The following is a 16,807-nucleotide window of genomic DNA, read 5'->3' as shown; positions in this document are numbered from 1 at the left end:
GGCATGCCCCTGAACCCCCTAGGAGACGGCCTTTGTCTTCTAAGTGACGGTTTTGGAAAATAGTCGGGCGATTTGTTTGCTCAGGATGCAGCAGATCGGTCAACTGCCCTTGTTATGATCAAAATTTGTCTTCTTGGTTTCTTGGCTCAGATTGCTCCAGATTGCTCCATTTTTCTTGTTTTTATCAACATTTTCAGGGGGAGCATGCCCCCGGACCCCCTTAGGAGGTTCGAACGCTTCGCGCCCTCAACTAAACTCTTCGCGTTGTCGAATTGACCCTAAAAGAAATTTGGAAACCCCCCCTTAAAAATGATGTGATCCACCCCTGAGGTGGCAGTGAAATGCTGATAGTGAGCGCTCTAAGAATGGGAATGATTCAAGTGACACAAAGTATGGCTGATGGGGTCTATGTTGACCAAAAGAGTGGGGTTCCCTGTAGGTGGAGTTCCTGTAGAGGGATTCCCTGTATAAAGGGAATTCCACAGGTTAGAGTTTTTCAATAAAACTTGCAAACCATACTCGAATTTCTAAGAATTATCACTTAAGATCGAAAAACATCAAATTCTACCGATGTCGCTAAGCATCACGTGACTTTCAGCGATATCAGCAAAACATTACTGGAACTAGACCCTGTGGGATTCCCTGTATACAGGAAATCCCCCTACAGGAACTCCACCTACAGGGAATCCCACTCTTTTGGTCGACATAGACCCCATCAGCCAAAGTATGTCATTTGACGCTACTAGACACCAACCTCCAGCTGCTCGTTTACCAGGGGCTGGAGCGGGACAACATCCCTCCCTTGCGGTAGCCCTGTTCCCTCCCTTGCGGTAGCCCTGTTTCCTCCCTTGCGGTAGCCCTGTTCCCTCCCTTGCGGTAGCCCTGTTCCCTCCCTTGCGGTAGCCCTGTTCCCTCACTTGCGATAGCCCTGTTCCCTCCCTTGCGGTAGCCCTGTTCCCTCCCTTGCGGTAGCCCTGTTCCCTCCCTTGCGGTAGCCCTGTTCCCTCCCTTGCGGTAGCCCTGTTCCCTCCCTTGCGGTAGCCCTGTTTCCTCCCTTGCGGTAGCCCTGTTTCCTCCCTTTTTTAAATGTTTTTTTAAACCATCTAAAGTCAGGGTTACACCCAGGAACATACTCTTAATGGTTTTATTGTGAGGGTGTTAAACAACACTTATCATCCACAATTAATGTAGTTTTGTTTCAATGCATCCTGTTATCTTTGCAGACACAGAAACTGAAGCTAATAGTGTTTTTTTCTCATCGTATTTGTCTGTTGTGCATCTCTTGTTTGTCCACTTCTAAGGTCGATAGATCGAGACTGTAAAGAATGTCTTGTTATGAAAATGATTGGTCTCTAACTTAAGTTAAATTGAAAGTGTGACAAAATTAAGTTATTAAGTAGAATGTGTCTTTAAGACCTGTCAGGTCGATGCACAAATGAGAAAGTTTGGTGTTGTATGTATTTAATTTATTTTTATGATTTAATTATATAAATTATTGTTCTATAAAATGACCTTTTTTGGTTGAAAAACAAAAAGCCCCCGCGGGTTAGGGGGAAGAATTTACCCGATGCTCCCCAGCATGTCGTAAGAGGCGACTAACGGATTTTGTTTCTCCTTTTACCCTTGTTAAGTGTTTCTTGTATAGAATATAGTCAATTTTTGTAAAGATTTTAGTCAAGCAGTATGTAAGAAAAGTTAAGTCCTTTGTACTGGAAACTTGCATTCTCCCAGTAAGGTAATATATTGTACTACGTTGCAAGCCCCTGGAGCAAATTTTTGATTAGTGCTTTTGTGAACAAGAAACAATTGACAAGTGGCTCTATCCCATCTTCCCCCTTTCCCCGTCGCGATATAACCCTTTGTGGTTGAAAACGACGTTAAACACCAAATAAAGAAAGAAAGAAAGAAAATTGTTTTTCAAGTTTTATCTCACCCACAGTCACCTTGTTGTTTATATTGGAACCTTTCTTGTTTAAAAAAGAATTGTGTCATTTCAGACAAGTTTTGCGGGGACCAGAGAGTGACAAAAAGAAGCCGACTCCAAACCATGAATCTATATTTCCTCACAGACCACTCTGACAATGGCAGAGGCTTTGTGCTCAAAGTGGTGCAGAATTTTAAAGGTTAGTTTTGTCGCTCAAGAAATTGCACGACTGCTCTGAAATGTTGCTTTATGAACATCATTGAGTCTAGGATAAGGATAAGGATAAGATTTTATATAGTCCTGTGAGGTTACCCTCATGGAAATTCGGGCTGCTTTCTCCCTGGGGAAAGCGAGCTGCCATACAGTATACGGCGCTAACCATATTTTTTTTCTTTTTCCTGCATGCGTGTACCGTATTTGACGGGTTACAAGCCGCGACTTTTTTAAAAAAAAAATCGCATTGCGGCTTATAAAAAGCTGCGGCTAAAACGTTACCTAAACTTGAATAGCATTCACCTTTGTCCCCGTATTCGTTTGTATCCGTTTGCTTTTGCACTGCACTGACACAACTGTACGATGCCGAAGACCAAAAGAATCGCGTACGATGCAGAGTTTAAATTGAAGGTGATTGCACTGGCCGATGACAAGGGCTATAGGCGCGCTGCTTTCGAGCTGGGGATAAACGAATCCATGGTGCGACGATGGCGATCCGTCCGCCAGCAACTCTCGAGATTAGCTCTCTAGTCTACTCAAGACTCGGCGCTTTTCTCTTTCTTTCGCGAATCTTCGTTTGTCAACAAGATAGCGTACAGAGAAACACCGGATGTATCAGGATCTCGCGCGCGCGAGATTTCATTTTTTTGTGTCTCGCGATAGTTGGAGGAGCGAGAGCCGCCATGTTGTGTTTTCGTCTGCTCGAAATGTGCGCAAAAGTTGTAAATCATCCCAAAAAAGCTTATTCCGGGCGGGACTATACATGTGTGTGTTGGTTACAAATTGTGTGTGTGATATTTTTCTTCAAACTTTTCATTTTCTTCTTTGTTTCACTTGTTTATTCTCGGGGCCGATTTCGCCAAATACCGTACTTTCGTTAGCCTGGTTGTTTTGATTGATTGACACGATCTGATTATATTTTTTTCGACGGTGGCTAATATAGTGACGCGGCCTACACGTGGCTCGTCCCAATTTTTTTGTTAAAAATCGGGGGTGCGGCTTATGAAACGGTGCGTCTTGTAATCCGTCAAATACGGTATTCATGTTTCCAAGCCCTGAGACTTTTGCTGTGAACTTGGGTTCTTTATCGTGCGCATGCGTGCACACGGGGGTGTTCGGCCACCGAGGAGAGTCTGCACAAAGTTGACTCTGGGAAATAAATCCCTCTAGTGTTGGGTTATGAGATAAGTTGAATCATCTCTGTATCAATAGGTGACTTTCCCTATCGGCCAGCGCCGCGAAGTCGCGCGATAAATCTGCAATACCTTGCGTGGTCTTGCGAGATCTGCCTCAAACTGCGGGCATGTTTTGATAGCTCTGTGAGAGGTTGCGTTTCAGTGCAGACACTTCGGCTTGAAAATGGTGAATTTGCACTGTGCAGCAGTGGGCTGCAGCAATGATAGCCGCAAGAATAATCCTAAAGTTCGTTCAAAGTACCCAAGCATGGCCCGTACACAAAGGAAAGGCGTTCGAGGTTTTTTTATAACACAAGCCAAAAAACACCAGCGCTTGTGAAGCGATGGCTGAATTCTTTTTGACGTCAGAGTGACGTGCCATCCCGGTACTCCGTTGTCTGTTCAATAACTTTATCAGCTTCGGTTTCTTGTATCCTGAATATTGTATTTTTCTTTCTTTGAGGTATTTTTGCAACTTTGGTACTAATGCAATCGCATGAACATTCTGCTGTTCGGTAGCCATTGTTTAGATCAGTGATTGTAGTGTATGGAAGGAAATGTGCCCGCAGCGAAGTGAACCTTCCTTATCTTTCGCACCGGTGAGCTATCCAAGCGGGGTATTGTGCAAGTTGGCTATTAGCTTTATGATGCTTATGAGTCTGGCAATTTAAACATATTATATTAGACAAAAGTTAGTCAACTAAAACAACAATTTAGAATTTTTTTGTATTTCTACAGTATATCTATTTTCAGAACTGGTATTGGTATTGGAATTTGAAGCTAAAAAAATTCTTTTTAAAACATCGAGTAAGGGCAAAATGTACACTGGTTTCCATGAACATGGAATAACTGTAGATATTTTGGACATGCATGCCTATGGATTATTCCCTCTGGCCATCAGAGTAGTGTTTTCTTCTTCTTCTGCACTGTCCCTTGAATGTGTTGCAGGTGACACCTCATGTGGCAGGAAGATACGTGTCGACAGCACACCTGTTCTACTGCAGCTTCCCGCCATGGATTCTGACTGGTACACAGATCATTACAGACAGTTCAAGAACAGCACACAGATACTGCCGCACACACACACACACACACACAATACATACACTGACAGATTTTCTGTTGATTTAACCTCTGTAAATTTGCCTCTATTGTACACTGTATGTGTTGTTTGTTTGTTATTCAGGCCGGTGGCCAGCATCCATTGTTGGTGGGTGCTGGATTCAGGGAATAACAACAATGTTGTTGTCTTGGACACCTCTCAGTTCCACACCACTGCCTCCTGCAACCAGTTTGAACTCAAACTGTATGACGGTACGCTGCTTGTGTGCTTCACACACAACAAGAGAATGTTTCATGTCCTACAGGCTTAGTATTTCACCTCTTAAGGACTAGATATGGGTTTTATGATAATTCTAGTTTTTACGCCCTCACGACTTCTGATAAGATACACAAGTGTATGAGCGGGGCGGGGCGGGGCGGGGCGCGAGAGTACTCTAATCACATATATACACGGACATTTTCATTAAAAAAAAGAGAGAAAAAAGCAGAATAGAAAAATCACTTCAAGAATTTCTAGTATGTTTTTTCAGGTTCTGTCGTACAGTTGAACCTGTCTAAAGAGACCAACCAAGGGACTGACAAAAAGTGATCTCTTTAGACAGGTGGTCTCTTTAGACAGGTTCGACATTTTGGTAAACTCCCATCTTCCCAGAAACACTTGAACGTAGTGTCACACACACATACACACGTAAACCTCCGGCTGCACAGAAACACTCTTTTCACGTGTTGAAGTCACTCACAAAGCCACTCACACAGCCACACACACACACACACACATACACACACACACACACACACACATACACACACACACATACACTCACACACACACACACATACACACACACACACACACACACACATACACACACACACACAGTTGTTGCTCCACTGCTTTCTTGCTTAGCCATGCAGATTGTTCGGTGATTAAAGATAAAAACCGCTTTGCACTCGTCACAGACGAGATATTGCAATTAGCAGTCAAGACACCCAGGGGCTTACGTGTGGCCGGGATGTTTTCTTTGGGAAAGTGAGCAGAAAAGGGTGGGTGACAATCAAGCCTCAATGAGATCAGGTCAGACCATAAAACTGTCATGGACCATACTTGACCTCATGTTCTGCCCTGTAATGTGAAGTGGGTTTGTTTTGGAAAAGACGTCGGGTGGTCTCCCACGACAGGTTGAAACTGTTTTTTGGACCGAAATTGGGTGGTCTTTGGTCTCGACAGGCAGGTGGTCTCTTTACACAAGTCATTTATATGGTAAAAACCCTTGGGGATACTTTGGGGTGGTCTCCTTAGACAGGTGGTCTCCTTAGACAGGTGGTCTCCTTAGACAGGTGGTCTCCTTAGACAGGTGGTCTCCTTAGACAGGTGGTCTCCTTAGACAGGTGGTCTTAAGGGCAGGTTGGACTGTACTACAGTACGCAGGTTTTTCACCCAGTTTGGGAAGTCCTGACAAGTTCACCGTGACTGAAATTTATTAGAAAAAAGTTCACTACAATTGCATTCAATTCTATTTAGCAGCACAGGACTTGCAAATGCACCAGTATAAGTCTTTTCTGTGTCTTTTTTGACAGCAAAGAAATATGTGGCGTCATTACACAAAAGTTTGTGTGTGATTTGCCTTGCTGTGAAACTCTGCAGGAACAGTATGTCTTGTTTAAAAACATTTCAATTTGGAAGCTTTAGACGGGTGCAGTAGCCTAGTGGGTAAGACATCAGCCTACTATGCTGAAGGTCGAGGGGTTTAAATCCTGGCCGCGCCTGATGGGTTAAGGGTGGAGATGTTACCAATCTCCCAGGTCAACTTATGTGCAGACCTGCTAGTGCCTTACCCCCCTTTGTACACTATGTACACGCAAGCACAAGACCAAGGGCGCACGGAAAAGATCCTGTAATCCATGTCAGAGTTTGGTGGGTTATAGAAACACGAAAATACCCAGCATACTTCCCCCGAAAGCTGCGTATGGCTGCCAGAATGGCGGGGTAAAAACCGTCATACATGTAAAAACCCACTGGTGCATAAACATGACTGAACATGGCAGTTTGAGCCCATGAAGGAAGAAGAAGGAAGGTTAGCATTTTATTTGATTTTGGATTACTGCAGGAATGGACAATGCTGCACATCGCATCCTCTCCAACTGTGCCCCCCTGCAGATGTTTCAGACCGTGCGCAGCTCTTCGCGCTACCTGTATGTGGACATCGACCTGGGATACGGCCGCTTTAAGGCGGAAGTTTCCTTTACTGCCGTCTCCAGTCCACGGGGTAAGTGAGACAACACGTCTCTGTGGGACAAGGATATGTGTGGGTTTCTAGAAATGAGGCTGCACAGATCATACACACACAAAGACAATGAACACACACACATGCACATTTATAATTTAAGGCACATTTGACAGGATATGTACTCTGCGTGCACTATGTTCCTTTTTACAGACACACAAGCAGACATATACATACAGACACAGAGACAAACAGAGACAAACAGAGACAAACAGAGAAACGCACACAGGCATGCACACAGACAGCCCCCCCACACACAGAGTTAGCAAACAACAGGGATGGAGAGAAAAGTGTACAGAGGACCCCCTCCCCCCTCTCCCCTCTTTTGAGATTCCCTGTTTTACCCCCCCCCCCCCCCCCCCCCCCCCCCCTAAGACCCCAATTTTCCAAATGTCGTGTTAATAATGCCTGTAAATTTACCTCCATCCCTGCTTATGACAATAATTTGTTTTTATTTATGGAATGGGGGTTCTACTTGCAAGTGATGGAAGGGCCAGTGAGAGTAAAACAAGATTTAATTTCATCTGCAGATGCTCCACCTCGAGTGTTGTACGCTGGTACTGCTGCATCTTACGTATGGCTGAACCTGACCGCTTATAATGATCTGGGGTAAGTACCATATTTTCGGGACTGCAAGGCACTTTGCTGCAGAAGGCCCAACCCCAACTTTCTAGTCAAAAATAAGGAAAACAGGTGACGCAATGTTTCTTGGGACAACGTCCTGACCTCTAGTGTTAGTTCATGCTTGTTTTGTTTTTTGGTGCAAATTCATATTGGAGAAGTTCAAATCTGGCACCACATGGAAAAATGTTTGCTAGATAAGTGAGGTGAGTTTGGTATTAAGCAGGCAATCCAAATCTCCACGAAAAACTATACGCACAAAATGATAGTTTAATCCAGGTGAGAGCGACAAAGTTGAGCTTTGCTTTACATGCACAAGGTATCTGTCACCGGGGGGGGGGGGGGGAGGGGTTACTTTCATATTTACGGGATCTGCCCCTCTACCCCGCTAGGGGACCTATGCGGCCCCGTGGACCTCCAGCGTTACTTCTTTCCTTGAAACTCATTCCTCCTTGAATGGATTGTCTGTATATATGTGATATGGCTTGCTCAACATGCAAAGGGGAGCAACTTATGGACATCTCACGTTGACAAGAATAGAAGAGTGTGCTGGCAAAGGGGAGCAACTTATGGACATCTCAGGTTGACAAGAATAGAAGGGTGTGCTGGCAAAGGGGAGCAACTTATGGACATCTCACGTTGACAAGAATAGAAGAGTGTGCTGGCAAAGGGGAGCAACTTATGGACATCTCAGGTTGACAAGAATAGAAGGGTGTGCTGGCTTGTCCCTCTTTATATGCTTGTGGGGTGTGTGTATGCATGCGTGCATCAACTTGTACTGCTGATTAATGTTTGGTGCCTGCAAGCCTGTATGCATATTTGTATGCTTACATTCATTTGTTTATCGTTGTGTTTTTGTGACAGAATCTTAATACGGGGTAGAGAAGACGATCCTGGGAACTACACATCATGCATTGAACTTGAAGTCAAGGAAACCCCTTCCGGTCATAGCCTTCGCAACACCAGTGACTTCTTTTACATCTTTAGTGGTAAGTTTTGTGCAAACAAATGTAACGAGTGCCGAAACACAACAATCACCTTTGGAGGCGAAGTCCAATCAAACAGGATTAAGAATTTTAGAGCTAATTTTTTAGCCCTATAAAAACTGTTTTGGTTACGCAAAGGAAACCAAGAACATACAGAGAAACAGAAGCTGCCAGACCCCATCACAAACAGAACTCTACAATCCACAGGTGTCTAGCCGGCGAGCTATAAATAGCTCGAAAGGCCAACAACTCTGCGGAGCCTGCTGTGAGGGGCGACGGTAGTCTCCCTGTCACACAAACAAACTAACAAACAAGAGCAGAAGAGCACAAGAAGAGAGAACAAGAATGTATTCCGCCATTTAGCATAAAAGCTATTGGTATTTGTGCTGGTGTGGATAACATGCATGTACATAATGTAAATGTAAATCATCCTCCATGAAACATATTCTCTTAAATACAAATGACAATGCATGATTTAACATTATTTTATCTTTCTAGCCATACCAGGAACGAATATAAACACTATTTCATTATAAAAAATAATCAGTTTTGTCCTCCTGAAAAACTGTTTTAAAAGAGTTACGCCAACGTTCCACAACAACGTCAGTTAGCATGTTGTTTGTGTCATCAGGCTGGAACCAGTCCTTCGCTGAACTGGGAACGGCTTGCGGGAGGACTTCCAGTGAGCAAGTCAGGTCCTACGGATCGAAACTCTTCCTCAAGTTCACGCCCAAGCTTACCACTCTCTGGCTTATTTACAGACTGCAGAGTGAGTATCACAGGCCAGACTAACTGACAAAACTCCTTCTTGGTCAAACTGTTAACAGACTGCAGAGTGAGTATCACAGGCCAGACTAACTGACAAAACTCCTTCTTGGTCAAACTGTTAACAGACTGCAGAGTGAGTATCACAGGCCAGACTAACTGACAAAACTCCTTCTTGGTCAAACGTACTGTTTCTGACGTTCATGCCCAAGAACAGCAGTCTCTGGTTTTTGAGTCACTTGAGAAAAAGTGACTCTATGTAATCGGTCAGTGTTAGTCTGTCCGGCCGGCCGTCCGGCCGGCCGTCCGTAGACACCACCTTAACGTTGGACTTTTCTCGGAAACTATCAAAGCGATCGGGCTCATATTTTGTTTAGTCGTGACCTCCAATGACCTCTACACTTTAACGATGGTTTCGTTGACCTTTGACCTTTTTCAAGGTCACAGGTCAGCGTCAAAGGAAAAATTAGACATTTTATATCTTTGACAAACTTTTCTCGGAAACTATCAAAGCGATCGGGCTCATATTTTGTTTAGTCGTGACCTCCAATGACCTCTACACTTTAACGATGGTTTCGTTGACCTTTGACCTTTTTCAAGGTCACAGGTCAGCGTCAAAGGAAAAATTAGACATTTTATATCTTTGACAAAGTTCATCGGATGTGATTGAAACTTTGTAGGATTATTCTTTACATCAAAGTATTTACATCTGTAGCCTTTTACGAACGTTATCAGAAAAACAAGGGAGATAACTAGCCTTTTCTGTTCGGCAACACACAACTTAACGTTGGGCTTTTCTCGGAAACTATAAAAGTGACCGGGCTCAAATTTTATGTGAACGTGACTCATTGTGTTGTGAATAGCAATTTCTTCCTGTCCATCTGATGCCTCATATAATATTCAGAACTGCGAAAGTGACTCGATCGAGCGTTTGCTCTTCTTGTTTTAAAGACTGCGTAGCGAGTACAGTGGAACCCCCCAATGTAAGACCCCCTCCCTGTTAAGACCTAGTTTTAAGACTTTTTGTTCTTAACCTCTGTAAATTTACCCCCTCCTTTTTAAGACCTGATTTTCTCAGATTTCTGGAGGTCTTAAAAGGGGGGTTCCACTGTATTTACAATAGACTGACAGAATTACCTATGGGTCATAACTCTTCCTGATATTTGGGCCCAAGAACACCAGTCTCTGCTTAAATTCAGGCTAATTGACATTTTGCTAGGGGTCAAAACTCTACTTGATGCTCAGGACCAAGAACACCATGCAGTTTCTGGCTAAGTCCAAGCTAAATGACATCATTTCATAGGGGTCAAAACTCTACTTGATGCTTAGGACCAAGAACACCATGCAGTCTCTGCCTAAGTCCAGGCTAAATGACATCATTTCATAGGGGTCAAAACTCTACTTGATGCTTAGGACCAAGAACACCATGCAGTCTCTGGCTAAGTCCAGGCTAAATGACATCATTTCATAGGGGTCGAAACTCTACTTGATGCTTAGGACCAAGAACACCATGCAGTCTCTGGCTAAGTCCAGGCTAAATGACATCATTTCATAAGGGTCGAAACTCTACTTGATGCTTAGGACCAAGAACACCATGCAGTCTTTGCCTAAGTCCAGGCTAAATGACATCATTTCATAGGGGTCAAAACTCTACTTGATGCTCAGGACCAAGAACACCATGCAGTCTCTGGCTAAGTCCAGGATAAATGACATCATTTCATAGGAGTCAAAACTCTACTTGATGCTTAGGACCAAGAACACCATGCAGTCTCTGCCTAAGTCCAGGATAAATGACATCATTTCATAGGGGTCAAAACTCTACTTGATGCTTAGGACCAAGAACACCATGCAGTCTCTGCCTAAGTCCAGGCTAAATGACATCATTTCATAGGGGTCAAAACTCTAGCTCAATCGGTAGAGTACTGGACTTGTGATCTGTGGGTCACAGGTTCGAATGCAGGCCAGGACGGACACGGGTCAACTTTATTTGCAGACTCAGAGATGGTATTCATGTCCCACCCCCATGTCACCACAGTTGCACGTCAAAGACCATGGTTATTTTGCCATAAGTGCAGGTGGCAAGTTACACCTAAACCCGCACACTTCTGGGTAGCGCGACCCTGTTGCTGCTAGCTTTCCATTGGGAGGATGCGACTCAAATTTCCCAGTGATGGGACAATAAAGTAATGAAAAAAGATTGACAATAAAAAAAGTGTGTGTGTGTTCACAGAGTATTGCCAGCCAGGAATGATTCCTCTACAGTCCTTACACAGCAGAATCCAAACCTTCCAGTCGGACAAGGGTCAAAATGGCATGTACCCCAAGTAAGTCATTTTTTTTCTTTGCCTTTTTACATTTAGTCAAGTTTTGACTAAATGTTTTAACATAGAGGGGGGAATCGAGACGAGGGTTGTGGTGTATGTGTGTGTGTGTGTGTGTGTCTGTCTGTGCGTGTGTGTGTGTAGAGCGATTCAGACTAAACTACTGGACCGATCTTTATGAAATTTGACATGAGAGTTCCTGGGAATGATATCCCCGGACGTTTTTTTCATTTTTTTCAATAAATACCTTTGATGACGTCATATCCGGCTTTTTGTAAAAGTTGAGGCGGCACTGTCACACCCTCATTTTTCAATCAAATTGATTGAAATTTTGGCAAAGCAATCTTCGATGAAGGCCGGACTTTGGTATTGCGTTTCAGGTTTGTGTCTTAAAAACTAATGAATTCTTCTTCTTCTTCTTCGTTCATGGGCTTAGACTCCCACGTTCACTCACGAGTGGAATTTTACATGTATGACCGTTTTTACCCCGCCATTCAGGCAGCATACGCCGATTTCGGGGGAGGCATGCTGGGTATTTTCGTGTTTCTATAACCCACCGAACTCTGACATGGATTACAGGATCTTTTCCGTGCGCACTTGGTCTTGTGCTTGCGTGTACACACGAAGGGGGATAAGCCACTAGCAGGTCTGCACATAAGTTGACCTGGGAGATCGGAAAAATTTCCACACTTAACCCACCAGGCGGTTGCGGCCGGGATTCGAACCCTCGACCTTCCGATTAAGAGGCCGACGTCTTACCACCACGCCACTGCGCCCGTCTAAACTAATGAATGAGTTTGGTCATTAAAAATCGGAAACTTGTAATTAAAGTTATCTTTTTATTAAACGATCCAAAAACAATTTCATCTTATTCTTCATCATTTTCTGATTCCAAAAACATATACATATGTTATATTTGGATTACAAACAAACTCAGCTAAAACGAATAGACATACAGAAAAGCGTGTTATCCTGCTCAGTGCGACCACTACCGCACTATTCTGCATGGCTTGTCGATTTCACTGCCTTTGCCACGAGCGGTGGACTGACGAAACTACGAGTGGTCTTAGTGAAAAAAGCATTGCGTTCAGTTTCATCCTGTGAGTTCGACAGCTTGACTAAATGTTGTTATTTCGCCTTACGCGATTTGTTTTTATATTGACCAGTGTGTGTGTGTGTACATGTGTCTGTGTGTGTCTGTGTGTTTGTGTGTATGTGTGCGTTTGGTGTGTGTGTGTGTGTGTGTGTGTGTGTGTGTGTGTGTGTGTGTGTGTGTGTGTCTGTGTCTGTTTGCAAGCATGCATGCATGTTTTCTTGTACAGTATGCGTGTGTTTACATGCTTGGACAGGTGAAGTCCCTAATTGGGGGTTCTTAAAAGGGAGGTTCCACTGTCCAAGCAAGGGCAGGGTTGAGAACTTTGTTCACTGTCTGTTGCAGTAACGCCTATTGCCGCTGGCTCATAAGGCAGGATATACCCTTCTATTTCACACAAGTTAAGGCGTTGCAATCACAGCTGAATAATGCCAGGGGCTGCTACGACAACATCACTGTCTACGATGGTGCGTTTTTTCTTTCTTTTTCTTTTTCTTTCTCTTTTTCTTTTTTCTTTGGAAATCAGAGATTTTTCATTCACGTCCTACCTAATCTACAACCAGGGGAAGAAGGCTTGTCCAGCCAACTTGTCCCGTGTGTAGAGCAGGAGCGTGAAGGGTTCTTTGGTTGATTATGATGGTGATTTTTATTTTAAGATACAATGGCGTCACAGCCTTTGTGAAGATACTAAATAGAGGAATTCCGAAAATAACTCTATCAGATTTGTATGGGTGAGTTGGTTTTCCTTGGAAATACTGAGGCAAACCTGTCCTCAGGTCAGAAGGATCTTGGAAATACTGAGGCAAACCTGCCCTCAGGTCAGAAGGATCTTGGAAATACTGAGGCAAACCTGTCCTCAGGTCAGAAGGATCTTGGAAATACTGAGGCAAACCTGTCCTCAGGTCAGAAAGATCTTGGAAATACTGAGGCAAACCTGTCCTCAGATCAGAAGGATCTTGGAAATACTGAGGCAAACCTGTCCTCAGGTCAGAAGGATCTTGGAAGGAGGGTTTCAGTGTATAACAATTCACTTCACGTCTTTGGCTTTTTATAAACAAAAAATTTCTCTTCATGTTCTTCTTCATTCATGGGGTGAAACTCCCACGGCTTTTACATGTATGACCGCTTTTACCCAACCATTTAGGCAGCTATACGCCGCTTTCGGGGGAAGTTTATTATTTTGTTGAACATTTGAGGTCTGTATAATCAGAAAAAATTCTGTTGTGCAGTGTCGTCAGGCAATGCCGGAGGACGATCTGACAGCGGAAATCTTTTGTTGCAATGGTGTGACGCTGAAAAGCCGGTGGTTCTCAGCTCTGAAGGCAACTCCCTATTGGTTGAGTTCATCACCAATTACAGGGACACAGCCCCCGGCTTTTCCATTGAGTACTCCAGTGTTTCTCTTGTCAGTAAGTGGAAGACCCAGAAAAGGCAGTTGTGGAATTATTTCCAAATAAAGTTAGACTTAGAGCCAGAAAGAGAAGCAACAGAATTATTTCCAAATAAAGTTAGACTCAGAAAGAGAAGTTACAGAATTATCCCCGAGTATGCTAGTACAAGGGTCCAGCAGACTTTAATTGTGTGTCTGTCTGTCTGTCTGTGTGTCTCGACTTAACAGCTTATTGCTGGGAAACTACTGGGCGCAGTTCGTTGAAAAGTTGATACACTAACTTGATATATGGGCGGGGGATATAGCTCAGTTGGTAGCGCGCTCGATTTGTATTCAGTTGGCCGCTGTCAGCGTGAGTTCGATCCCAGGTTCGGCGGAAATTTATTTCAGAGTCAAATTTGTGTGCAGACTCTCTTCGGTGTCCGAACTCCCCCCCGTGTACACTACATTGGGTGTGCACGTTAAAGATCCCACGATTGACAAAAGGGTCTTTCCTGGCAAAAATTGCTTAGGCACAGTTAATAATTGTCTACCTATACCCGTGTGACTTGGAATAATAGGCCGTGAAAGGTAAATATGCGCCGAAATGGCTGCAATTACTGGCCGTATAAAATTTCATCTCACACGGCATCACTGCAGAGCGCCTAGAACTGTACCCACGGAATATGCGCGATATAAGCCTCATATTGATTGATTGATTGATAATAGGTCCGATTGATTGTATTAAAACTTCATAATGTTACCTGGGACCTAAATGCGAAATAAACCACATAAAAACGACTTGGCGGTGGGAGGAATTCGCGGTGCAACAGCCAGCCAGGCAGTCTGATAGAACGGTGCAAGGTCTCAGCAAACCAAGACTATGCCATACTCGTAGCAAAGCCGCCGAATGGTACCGTAAACCAAGAATAGTGACGTAAGAAAATAGAATGTCGTCTTTTGATTTGGAACGTGACGTGTTTTAGAATGGAGATGTGGTAGTGTGTGTGTGTGTGTGTGTGTGTGTGTGTGTGTGTGTGTGTGTGTGTACGGTGTGTGTGTGTGTGTGTGTGTGTTGTGTGTGTGTGTGTGTGTGTGTGTGTGTGTGTGTGTGTGTGTGAGAGAGAGAGAGAGAGAGAGAGAGAGAGAGAGAGAGAGAGAGAGAGAGAGAGAGAGAGAGAGAGAGAGAGAGAGGGAAAGAGAGAAGGAGTGAGGGAGAGAGAGTGTGTCTGTGTGTGTGTGTGTGTGTGAATGTCTGAAGAGTACTCGGGTCCAGCGCCAGCGTTTTTTATTTCCCAATAAAGTTAGACTCAGAAAGAGAAGTTACGGAATTATTTCCAAATAAAGTTAGACTTAGAGCCAGAAAGAGAAGTTACAGAATTATTTCCCAATAAAGTTAGACTCAGAAAGAGAAGTTACAGAATTATTTCCAAATAAAGTTAGACCTAGAGCCAGAAAAAGAAGCTACAGAATTATTTCCAAATAAAGTTAGACTTGGAGCCAGAAAGAGAAGTTACAGAATTATTTCCAAATTAAGTTAAAGCCAGAAAGAGATGCGTCAGAATTATTTCCAGATAAAGTCAGAGCCAGAAAGAGAACTTACAGAGTTATTCCTAAATAAAGTTAGAGCCAGAAAGAAAAGTTACGGAATTATTTCCAAATAGAATTAGAGCCGAAAAGAGAAGTTGATGCTAAAGGTGGACATTAAAGTGGGGTTATTTTCATGTTCGTTTTTTATGAACTGTTGAGGTTGGATATATTTTAAGTTAGCATCATTATGAAAGTCAGCATCCTCATCTTGATGAGTTATCATCATCATTGCTAGAGTCCTCCTTGTTTAGAAATGATGTCATATGCTAAATATAGCTACCAATTAGAATGATTACAAAGAGTGCAAAAGAAAGGTCACGTGCTGAGTCTGTTAGTCATCATCTTAGTATTGTTCCTGAGACTCTTGTACTGATGCCAGAAGTTGGAGTGATGAAAGTTCAAGTGGAATCCTGCGTATTGTGTAGTGTGGACCAGTATGATGGAGGGAACACACCTACAGTCCTCATCATACAGTCCTCATCATAGCAACAATCAGCTGATGAGGGCTGCTATTGATTGACATTCATAATGCAATGGGTGAATACAGTTTCGTTGTGCATGTGTTGTGTTGTTAAGCATTGAGACGTTGGTAATGTTTGTGCAGACGAGTGTCCGTCCATGGCATCCTTGATGGCTGGAGAGGAGGCCAAGATTTTGACGTCGCCCAACTACCCAAATAACTACCCCAAGTACGTTCTTGTTTATCTGTCTGTTTGCCAACTTTTGTTTACCATAGCCAAGTTTTTTACCTCACCCAACTACCCCAATAACTACCCCAAGTACGTTCTTGTTTATCTGTCGACTTGTTTATCTGTCGACTTGTTTATCTGTCTGTTAGCCAACTTTTTGTCCTCACCCAACTAACCAAGTAACTATTCTTTCTGTCTATTTGTCTTGGAATGTCTGTTGTTGTTTACTGTTACTGCAAATATCTAATTGAATCTACCCTATAAGTTTGTTTTCTGCTGTCTGTTTCAGTCTCTGTTTCTAAGTTGTTGCTGTTTTTAGTTTGTTTTTACCCGAAATAACCTGATAACTGCATGATGAAAGTATATTTTTTTCTCTGTCTGTTTGTCTGTCTGTTTCTATTTTTCTGTTATTATTGTTGTTGCTGTTGTAGTTGTTGTTTGTTGGTTTTGTCCTAAATACCCTGATAATTGAGGGAAGTATGTTTGTTAATTTTCCCCTTTATGTTTGTCTCTGTTTCTGAGACTGTTGTTGATTCCAAATGATGTACATGTCATATTGACTGTTTCTGAGACTGTTGTTGATTCCAAATGATGTACATGTCGTATTGACTGTTTCTGAGACTGTTGTTGATTCCAAATGATGTACATGTCATACTGACTGTTTCTGAGACTGTTATTGATTCCAAATGATGTACATGTCATATTCACTGTTTT

At 43.2% G+C, this 16,807-nt stretch overlaps 1 protein-coding gene across 1 annotated transcript in view; it reads left to right on the top strand.

Annotated features, from left to right (window-relative positions):
• Positions 1–16,807, top strand: part of LOC138979785 (cubilin-like) — a 57,915-nt gene that overhangs the window by 15,544 nt on the left and 25,564 nt on the right. Inside the window, exons 7-17 of the mRNA XM_070352527.1 lie at positions 1,998–2,123; positions 4,261–4,339; positions 4,499–4,626; positions 6,483–6,641; positions 7,190–7,268; positions 8,145–8,269; positions 8,898–9,035; positions 11,262–11,355; positions 12,791–12,912; positions 13,675–13,854; positions 16,009–16,093. Of these exons, the coding sequence (XP_070208628.1) occupies positions 1,998–2,123; positions 4,261–4,339; positions 4,499–4,626; positions 6,483–6,641; positions 7,190–7,268; positions 8,145–8,269; positions 8,898–9,035; positions 11,262–11,355; positions 12,791–12,912; positions 13,675–13,854; positions 16,009–16,093 (1,315 nt within the window). The remainder of the gene's footprint in view (positions 1–1,997; positions 2,124–4,260; positions 4,340–4,498; positions 4,627–6,482; positions 6,642–7,189; positions 7,269–8,144; positions 8,270–8,897; positions 9,036–11,261; positions 11,356–12,790; positions 12,913–13,674; positions 13,855–16,008; positions 16,094–16,807) is intronic.

This window comes from Littorina saxatilis, linkage group LG11 (assembly GCF_037325665.1).
Source record: "Littorina saxatilis isolate snail1 linkage group LG11, US_GU_Lsax_2.0, whole genome shotgun sequence".
In the NCBI taxonomy this organism is placed as follows: Eukaryota; Metazoa; Mollusca; class Gastropoda; order Littorinimorpha; family Littorinidae; genus Littorina; species Littorina saxatilis.
The sequence above is the reverse complement of the archived record's forward strand: the minus strand, read 5'-3'. Positions and strand labels throughout refer to the sequence as shown.